Consider the following 10,433-nt stretch of genomic DNA (forward strand, 5'->3'; position numbering starts at 1 on the left):
ATGCAAATTTTCAATGAAACAAGTATCAGGTACTCGATGAGATATATCAAAACAAACAAACAAACAAAAACCCACAAGAGTCTATACAGATGTCTCAGTTTTGTAACAGACAGCATCATAGAACGGTTTTATCCTTAAAGGCCATCCAGTCCAACTCTCCTGCAACGAACAGGGACACCTCCAGCTCCATCAGGTGCCTGACCTTGGGTGTCTCCAGGGATGGGGCATCCACCTCTCTGGAAAACCAGTTCCTGCTTCTCACCACCCTTATTGTAATAAATTTCTTCCTTATATTCGCTCTAAATCTTTTAGTTTGAAACCATTTCCGCTTGTCCTATCACCACAGGCTCTGCTAAAGAGTCTGTCCTCCTCCTTCTTACAGCTTTAGATAGAGAGGTCTCTCCCAGGTCTCCCTGGAGCCTTCTCTTCTTGGGGCAGAACAGCCCCAGCTCTCAGCCTGTCCTCATAGGGAAAGCATTCTATCCCCAGGAATCTTTTTGCGGCCCTAAGACATGAGCTCTCAAAATATTTTTAATAACTAAGCTTGCCTTTCCAAGCAAATGCACGCCTTCTCAGCTCCTCCACACTCCTGTTACGTATCTCAAAACCAAGCTCGGGCCACGAGGCTGCCCCCCAGGCTCGAGCTTCAACGAACTCCAGCTCAGGGCGGCGTCCCAGGGCCGCTGCTGAGGCCGTTAACTGCCTTTGAGAGCCCTCAAGGCCTTCGGCAACTCTGCACCTGCAGGAGGCGGCACTACCCACACATTAAAAGGAAAGCAGGCGCCCTCTAATCCGCCGTACTCCCTCCCCGCCAGCAGCGCCCCTTTGCAGCGCTGTGGTGGTGTGGCTGTGGAGGACGAGGCGTGTGGCCGCCATGTCTCGCTCGCAGCGCTCTCGCAGCCCTTACTATTTCTTCGTGCGTGAGCATCTGCCCCTGCTGCGGCAGCGCGGCCTGCCCGTGAGCCGAGTGAGCGATGGCATTCCTCACCTCAGCCAGGAGTGGGCGGTGAGGGGAGAGGGCTGTTGTTCAGGGGAGAGGGCTGTTGTTCAGGGGAGAGGGCTGTTGTTCAGGGGAGAGGGCTGTTGTTCAGGGGAGAGGGCTGTTGTTCAGGGGAGAGGGCTGTTGTTCAGGGGAGAGGGCTGTTGTTCAGGGGAGAGGGCTGTTGTTCAGGGGAGAGGGCTGTTGTTCAGGGGAGAGGGCTGTTGTTCAGGGGAGAGGGCTTGGGGAGAATGGAGGGCGGCCTCAGGGGAAGACCTCTGTGGGATGGCAGCGCCTTTGGGTGCTGAGGGAGCGTGTGCTCGTGGGGTGCCCTGCGTTGAAGCCAAACGGCTTTGTGAGGGAGTTATGTGAGAATTGACAGACTCCGTTTGGAAGCAAGGAAACGTTGATTTGTGGGGTTGCTGAAGGGAGAGGTACAGAGGCATTGATGGTTCTCTTTGCTTCAAGCTGCTGACAAAGGAGGAGAAGATGGTCTATGCAGAGAAGGCTCTGAAGTGGAAGGAAAAGAAATCCTTGCAAGCTGCAGCCAAGGAGGTAAAGGTGCAGGAAGGAGCAAGTGGTGTTTGCATCAATGGGGCTAATTGCTCATTCTGAGTACTGTAAACTGATAATTATCAGCCCTTGTCAGGCAGAGACAATTATCTGGAATGTGAATGTGGATGTTACTCACACTTTATGCCTAGATTGCATCGTGTAAGCCTCTGAGGTTTCTGGGCATCTGCCCAAATCTTTTTGCTGCCCTAAGAGCTCACTGTTCGTGTATGGATGTGCAGGACTTTATTAATAGAACTGCAACTCCCTCTTGGTCTCATAGCCACAGAAAAGTCTAGTTACTCAGGGATTTATCAGCTCAGATGAATACCTATCCTAATCAAAGGCAAATGAGCGTTTTGAGGTTTCTTTATCAAAGTTGTGGGAATTGTTGAAGATTTCAGTCTGAAAACTTCCTTCTATGCATCATTAAGTTGAACAAAACAATTTTTTTTAATACTTCTATTACACTTCAGAAGCTTAGCTGAAATTCCTTCCAACTGTGTGTTGATTGAGGTACTAAGATAACCGTTCTCTGTTAGTATTCTTGCCTTAGCCTTCAAGTCTTCAGGCACTTGTATACACACTAAGAATTTGTTCCACTTAGCCATAATGAGCAGTGGACATCCTGTCTTTCTTTGGTAAGAGGTGATGAATTTCATTAGAGTTAGTTGATGGAGTTTTCTCATCTTTTCTAGGGCCCTAAGAATCCAGTACCTGCTCACGTGACTACAGAGACGTACAGAGTGACATCTCTTCTTGATGCCTCTGCTATATCATGGATGAGTGATCAGGGTACAGTGATCTTACAGTAGCCGGTGCTGTTAGATAAAAGCTTGCCTTCTAAAGATATTCTGTGTTGTACCCGTACGAAGATAGTTTTCATTTTGTCAGTAGTTGCCTTTGTCAGATGTGTGCTTGTTCTTAGTGATGGTGTAGGCCCACGAAGACCTTTCCTCGTGTAGTTGGTGCAAATGCTCCTCTGCATCCCTTGAAATAATTCCACTACCTGTTTTTCTTTTAGCTTAATGGGTGTATTGTTACTAATACATTATTTACAGTTCCCTCAGGGCTTTTTGCTCTGACATTTGTGATTTACAAGGCCTAATCCAGGTTTGGGATAATAGAATGTTCGTACTGAGATCCAAGGGCAAGAAGCTCAAACTAATCTAACACCTATATAATATAAATGATATAAATGGGTAAGTACTTGGTCAGTACCTGTGGGACATCCTGGCTAGTTTCCACGTGTCTTGAAAAGCAAGCTTTTTACCATCTGTACCTTGTCTTCAAATGGATGTTTGGATTAGAATTAAGTAACAAACATGTTTTATTGTGGAAAATGATAGATGGTGACACTTGCAATAGAAGTTAAACAGCCAGTTAATAGAAGCTGTATCTGTGCTGTTTGGTCAAGTTTCTGCTCAAGCCTTTTACCTAACTAGTCTCTTGAACATGTCATAGTTATGCAGGCTCAGAAAATAGTAGCTCTGTTGAAAAAGTGTAATATCTGTTAGCTTTCTCACTGCCAGAATCTATGCTCAGCTGTTGCTATAATGTAAACTTGATCAGGTTGATGATGGTGACTTGAGCTGGCATAACTGATCTTTCAGCTGAGTCCGAGATGCGTTTTATGATCTTGCTCCTTAATATTTCTCAGTGAAAGTCTTGCGTGGTTGCCCATACCTGATTCATTTTTTTTCTTTGTGAAAAGAGCTCCACTCAGGAGGTCTGTCTTCCTTTCCCACTGCAGCTTGTGGAAATCAAGATCCATGTAAAGTAGTGCCAGAACTTAAGCTTGGGACAGGTGGTGCTGAGTATCATAGAATCTAGCCTACTACATCATTTCAGTAGAACAAATAAGGTTTTTGTTTACTTGTTTTGATGAGGGGCACAGTGTAAGGGTGGGTACTATCTTTAACTTCAGAAACAGCATTATGTAGCGTTTGTGACTGTTAGTTAAAGTATTGTTTGGTCATTCAAAACCAATAGAAGATACTTTATTTTCTAATTTTAATTAAAGTAACAAAATTATATCTCTTTTTTTCCTTTCAGCTGTGGTTGCAGACATCTTCTATTTCCTGGACATCTACAGTCACGGCAAGCTGCCGTCCCACTGTGATCAGCGCTTCCTCCCTTGTGAAATCGGGTGTGTCAAGTACTCCCTGAAGGAGGGCATAATGGCTGACTTCCATCACTTCATAGATGCAGGTGATTTCCAAGGAAGGGGGGTAGCCTGGAAGTAGTTCATCTTGCTCTGGGTTGAGAGGGAAGTTTTCTAGTGCCAGTTGCTGCTGTGCTCATTAGATTTCTGATATTAAGATAGGTTTATTTCTTTAGCTACAAGCGATTAGACTTCTACTTTAAATAACTGAGCATTGCTGTTTTCTGCTTGCTTTTGAACATCTACTTAAGTACTTGGTCTGCATGAAGCTTTGTAGAGGGCAGAATAAATCCAAAGGGCACTTCTGATGTTTGTGCTTTATTTCGTGCTGAGGAATGTTTGTTCTGGGCTTAACTTATAAATGCAATGCAATATACTCTTCAAATGAATGCAACTGAAAATATTTTTTTTCAAGAATAGTTGTGGTAGTTGTACAAGGCCACAGGGGAAGGTGAAGCTGCTCCTTTGTATAAATAAAAATCTGCTGCCTATTTCAGAGTTAAGGATCTGTCACTGTGGTGATGGATGACGGTTGTTTCTTTTTCTCCCATTCCTCGTGTTTTTCTGCAGAAGTACCACCACTTGGTTTTCGGTATCACTGCCAGGCTGCTAGTGAGTATCAGTGGAGGAGAAGAAGAGTGCTATGCAAGGCTTTACAGTTTTGGATTCTGCTTATCTGTTCTATATCCAGTTGTTTTGTAAGTCTCACCTGGAAGCTTCCCCTTCTGGGGACTTCCTGTCATCTTTTGAAGAGCAAGGGGTGAGAGGACAGCTTGCTGCAGTCACCTTGCTTATTTCTTGTACCCTCAAACAGCAGAGCTCTTCACTGCTGTGTTTCCCTCGTGACTCTTAAGCAGTGTTTATAGATTGTCTCTTTCCGTTAGTACAATTACTCCCCTTGTGTGCACAGGGAACAAACTTGGCTTATGTTATCCTACGTCAAGTATTTAGATAATGACCTCTCAAAAGGGGTAGATGTGCATGCATCTGCTCACAGCCCAGATTGCTAGCCTTTTTCAGGAAATAAGGTTTTCGTAGCTTCAATTACACATCTTCTCTGTAGGGAAAGAGAGGCATTGTTTTTAAGTATAGATGTATATACATCAAATTACAGAGGAGGGCAGATGGTGGTTTAAGAAACAAAATTTCTCATAAATTAAAATTTTATCCTCTTCACCTTTTGCTAGGTGATGCCACTCATAAGATTCCTCTGTCTGGATTTTGTCTTTCGCGTACTTGCTACCCAGTTGTCATACGTGAACTTCTTAAGTTTGCCCAGCCAGCTGGAGGTGCTTGTCCTCGTTTTTACTGCAAGGTATGATCAGGGTGTAAGGGAACTGTTGAACCACTGATCACCTGAGGTGAGCAGTGAGGCAGCTGTGGGAGCACAGGTGAAGGCAGTGCACCTGTATGACTGGAAGGGGTGGTGTCTGACTCCACCTCTCCCGGACCCCATTTAAGGGCTGACCACCATCAGGGAAGGATCTCTTGTTGCAAGAGATCCCTCCCTTGTGGAGTTTCTTTTGCGAGCTTCAATCTTTGGAAACAGCTGAGTGTTTCTCTTCTTATCAATTGTCTGTTTAGAAGGATTATCCAGAAGATAAAGTATACAATCTCTTTTGACTAACTATACCATTTGGTATTAGTAATTTGTCTTAACCTACACAAGGTCAAAGTAAGGCACTCAAAATCAAAACCTGAGTTCTCTTCCAGTGGGTAATCAAGGAGAGACTTTGCTCTAATGCGCATTCTGTGTGCAAATGAGTGATGGGGGAGGTTGGGACGATGACACACTCAAAGTTTTCTTCCATTATAGAAAGAAATTACCTTACATAAGTTTGGCAGTTGAAACCTGTTTTTTTTGTTTCCAGCTTTTTGCAGGAACTAAAAATGATATGGAACCTAAATAAGCAAGCTTCCTTTTTTGTTCTTTTTCCTTCCACACCTAGCCACACATACAAACCCCTGCTCTGTTAGAGAAAGAAGCTAACCTTTCCAGAAATGAGCGACACAATTTCTGCCTACTTATTCACAGCCTGCGTGTCTGGCTCTGTCTATTGATGAGCATTTCAGACTGTTCTGACACTGTTTGGAATTTTTAAGATTGTACTTAAGTTGAGTGTACTGGATAATAGTTGGGTAATCTCGCTTCTCTGAGGATGTTTTTACACTTTAATGACTTTTCACGTGAGAATGCTGTACATCTTATTTTTGCTGAATTGCTGATGAGTGAAATAAAACACTGAGGTTCAGAGGAATGTAAGCATCGTGCCAACTATATATAATTTTTTTTATTCCCCTTGAGCCTAGTGCTAGTTAACTCATAAAAGGAGTGGAGGATCTAGATCTTGGGCTCCATATATAAATACAAGTGCTGTGCATGGAGGGAAAATAACATACAGCAGTTAGTAGAGATGGCTGTAGTATGAGTTAACAGTTAACTTGTCTCCATGTATTAGCCCAGAATTTCTCCTGAGATTTGGTTGGAAGACTGCCTTGGTATTTGATTCCTCTTCAAGGTAATTTTCCGGGAGGTTGTATATAAACATGGACTTTTGTTTTGGGAATGATTTTTTTTAAGTGCAGCCTGAGGTCTTGCAGATATTAAATTATATACTGTACTTATTATGTTCTTGAACGTGACTGAGATTTTCTTTTTCTAGTCTGATGGCAGATTCCGAATCAGCTGGTGTCTTGAACGAATGGCTAGTGTAGCAGGTGGGAAAACAGTTGTTTTTGGCTTTTGTTTCTCCAAGAAAGGAGGGTTATCTGATCATGGACTGCTGTATTTGTCAGAAGGAGTTCAGGTCTCAGGAGTTTCATAAAAGCTGATACTGATAGCTAGAACTGTTGCGTGTGCTTCTTCTCTCCCTCCCCATAAATGCTGCATGGTTAGTCAGCTAACCGGCTAATGAGCAGATGAAGAGTACAACCAGAAAAAGGTGCAGAAGCAGTGAGATTACTGAGAAGGTGAGTGTAGGGGAACAGATGGGGGAACTAGCAGCTTCTGAGGAAAGATGGCCTGTAGGTAGGATATAGTGGAGTAAACTGAGAGAGTATAGGACCTGCCTTGATAAAATGCCAGATATTATTAATATCAGTGGCAGAATAATTTGTTGAGGTTTACGTGACTGTAGGGATAGAAGAAGATGAAGAGTGAACAAAGGCTGGCTGAAAAGAGTGGATGTTATGCTGATGTGGATTTCCTCTGGGCTATAGGTGTTCGGAGATCTCTGGAGCTTCTTACTGTAGAAGACCTGGTAATAAAACTGCACCAGAAGGAATGCCAAAAGGAGCCATCCAACGCTTGGGTGTTTAGAGAGCTAAATGTTGTCCTGTGGGATTTTTCCAGTAATACCAGGTATGTTGGTTTCTTTTTCTGTGGAAATGGGTATTGTTCTGATGTGTCTGGGTGCCTTAAGTGCAGCTTGTGCACAGCTAGGCTAAATTCTTCAGGAAACCATCTCATCAAAAGATTTCTTATCACAGCGTGGCTAAAACAGGAGATGTGCGTTGCTATCTTTCAAAAAAAAAAAAAAAAAAGACCGGTGTCTCTAATGCTGAGTCTGGAGCTTGATTTAAAGGACAGTTAAAAAAAGAAAATATATTGTGATACTTGAAGTCATAGAAGTGAGGAGATTCAGAGCCTTGAGAAGCTGGATTTTAGTATGTACCTCACACTGCAACTGTGATGATGAGCTAGATGTGCTTTCTAGTGGCAGAAAACAAGCTCAAGAGTCAAGTTACATCTCACACTTTCCTGAAGGAATTCTTTTTATAATGCTAGAATGCATGTATTTCATAGGATTGTTTTTCTTCTTTTCCTTACATGTCTTGAACAGTAATGTTTTTACTACTTTTGGATCCTTGTGTTCTATTATATAGTACCTAGAGGCATTGCAGAATACTTAGCACTGATACAGTTAACAGTGGAGAAAAGCTGAAGTATGCTTCTGTTATAAAGAAGAATTAATAATTTGATCTTAATTCTATTGAATTTTTTGTCTACTAGCACTTATCCCTGAAAATCTGCTTATGCTATGGACATCTAGATCACTGAGTAATCACTGCTGTTTCTTTCCTTCTGAAAGAAACTACTACTTCACAGTAGAGGAAAGCATTAAAGAGAACGGAGGAAAAAAAAGTACTTCATAACATTTGCAGAATGAAACGGGGATGGTTGTATTAAGAGGGATTTTCGTTGTAGTGGGAAACTTAAAGATAATCAGAATTTAATGGGGTTTCCTTTTGTCTCTGCCACAGTGTCTGGAAGGTTGCTGGTTAAGTGCAGTTCTCAACTCTACATAAGTCATCTAGATCTGTTAGTAAATGTTGGTCATCTGTGTAATTTTAAATGGATGATCACTGAGACAGAAGATAACCTTTGATGTTTGCTCCTGTTCCTTCTGATCAGGCCAACTGTTCGCGTTGATTAAAGATGTAGATACTTAGACAGTAAACCTCCGTTTCATTTTATGTAGGTGCAAGTGGCATGAAGAGAATGATATACTTTACTGTGCTTTGGCATCCTGTAAGAAAATGGCGTGAGTATTTCACAGGAGTTGTCTGCAGTGTGATGGCATTTCATTTTGTTACACACGCTTTTTGGCCCCGATTGCTTTGAGCACGGTGATTCTGAATCTTGAGTTTTATTTATTTCTTGCACTTCCAGGACTTCATTCTATTTTCACTTTAGTTTTTGTATTAATACTGTAAAGCAGTATGCTGCTGTAGCAGTTTGGTATAACGTGATGTCTATGATAATATCCATCACTTGGTCATCACTACCTTCGCTATTGGAGAGCTGAAAGAAATGTTCTTTGTTCAAATTCAGTGTTTTTCTTCAGAGGTTTACTAAGCTTCAGTTCGATGGGAAATTCTCAGTATATTTTAGTCCATCTCTAGAAATTTGTATACTGTTTTACATATAACGTAGATACGCAAGCTTCTCTTTTTTAGGTTGAGGGAAGGACAAATAGTTGGGAAAGAAATGCAGTTTAAGATCTCAGTCAATAGTAGTAATATTATTTGAGAGAAATAGTAATTAATTTTTTATTAAAAAAAACAACCAGTATTAAGCAAATTTCCAGTGATGGATTTAATGCTTATGAGTGGTTACATTTGACAGCATGGGGAAGTGACTGTGTTAATTTGATAGAATATGCTGGTGAACTTGGAAGCATTCAGGGTTGTTAGCTGCTTTGACAATATCCTTTTGCCCTCTGTCATCTCTGCGTCTTGATCTGTGGTGGCCTTGTCAGTTGAAGATCTAAGAATGCTGTGTTTCTGTATATAAGCATTACAACCCTATTAACAAAGCTTTTCTTGATTTCTTTATTTCCCTGGTCAAGTTATTGCATCAGTAGATCTTTCGCTGGTTCGTATGGAGTCTCACTGACAGCTGCTCACCTGCCTCTTGAAGACTTGTATTTCCGCTTCAGTCACAATCTGAGGCAACTGATACTGGATGCTGCACGTTTTCAGGTCAGGTTCTTCAAATTGTTTTCCTGTGTTATTTCAAGTTAACTCAAGTCTTCTAGACAGAACACACTTGGTAATTTCGGGTTAGCCATCTTCTGTTTTGGATGCTTTTTTTTTTTGAGGAATACTTGGTAGACTGAGAAAAGGAAAATAATCTCTAGCTGGGCAGTTTCTTGTGGTGTGTTATTTATTACTACTACTCCCAGGTATCACAAATAGTTACGCATGCCACTTTAGAGAAGACTTCTTATTTTGAATGCTTATTTCTTTCTGCAGGAAATGAAGGCCAGGGGTTCTGGAAGGGGTAAATGCATCCTTTCTCCAAGTCGAGTTCAAGATCTTGTCCCTTCTAGATGTGAGTTCGAGATTTCCTCATTTGTAAAGGGAAAGAGAGTATTTAAACATAATCCAGTTGCAGCTTTTTCAAATTTCTGGGCTCAGAAGTTACTGTCTGTCAGCAGCATAGAACTCAGCTCTGCGTGAGCTAGGTTTGTGCAGATATCATTGAATTTCTCTAGATGAAATAACTACACTGTTACTGGACCAAAAACTGTGGTCAGTAGGTCTATACAAAATCAGATTTTTCTCATGAATGCTGCTGTTTTATAACACCTTATTGTTTTGTCATATTTACTTCTTTCTTGCATGTTTAGATGCTTTGAGGCAGGGCAACCTTTAAAATACCATCTCTCTTCTGGAGTTGTACCATTTGACTCTGCACATACTTCTTGCAAGTATTTTGTTACTCCTGGATTTATAAAAAAAAAACTTTGCTCCAAGTCCTCTTCTTGGAGCTAAAATCTTTCTAATATAAAGTATGTGCACTTGATTCATTTGTGCAATATGTGGCTAACCTTCAAAATGGAACAGAATAAGGTTTGCAAGACAAATAACTGTAAGAACTCTGAGTTTGCACCTTATGTTTTTGCGTGGATAACACACACTGAATTAAATGCTGAAACTGTTCTAAATATAAATCATGAGATCTTACATGGACTTGGTGGTTATGGAGGGCAGAACCTGTTTCTCACTTTTCCTGTTAGAAATACTGAACACATTCCACTCCACAGCATATAAAAGAAAATTCCATTAGTTTATGCAAGCTTCAAGGATTTATTTCATTTGTAAACTATTTCATTAGGTGATTCTTCACTCCTTTTGAAGATGTCTTCTTATGGAACAGGTATCACACGCGGAAGAGGAGTCACTCGATGGCTGGAAAATACACGTGACCTGAGCTCATCTTTCAGCCACTGA

General features: G+C 41.5%; 1 protein-coding gene across 1 annotated transcript; it reads left to right on the plus strand.

Moving 5' to 3' along the window:
* Positions 1–874: 874 nt before the first annotated feature.
* On the plus strand, positions 875–10,433 carry LOC136053340 (protein maelstrom homolog). The gene is made up of 12 exons (XM_065744104.1): positions 875–1,006; positions 1,448–1,534; positions 2,230–2,326; positions 3,587–3,742; positions 4,266–4,307; positions 4,883–5,010; positions 6,359–6,413; positions 6,915–7,056; positions 8,177–8,239; positions 9,047–9,179; positions 9,453–9,531; positions 10,318–10,433. The coding sequence occupies exons 1-12, from the start codon at positions 875–877 to the stop codon at positions 10,431–10,433; spliced, it is 1,230 nt and encodes a 409-aa protein (XP_065600176.1).

This window comes from Cyrtonyx montezumae, unplaced genomic scaffold (assembly GCF_038088225.1).
Source record: "Cyrtonyx montezumae isolate F1298 unplaced genomic scaffold, pur_monq_1.0 scaffold_3, whole genome shotgun sequence".
Lineage (NCBI taxonomy): Eukaryota > Metazoa > Chordata > Aves > Galliformes > Odontophoridae > Cyrtonyx > Cyrtonyx montezumae.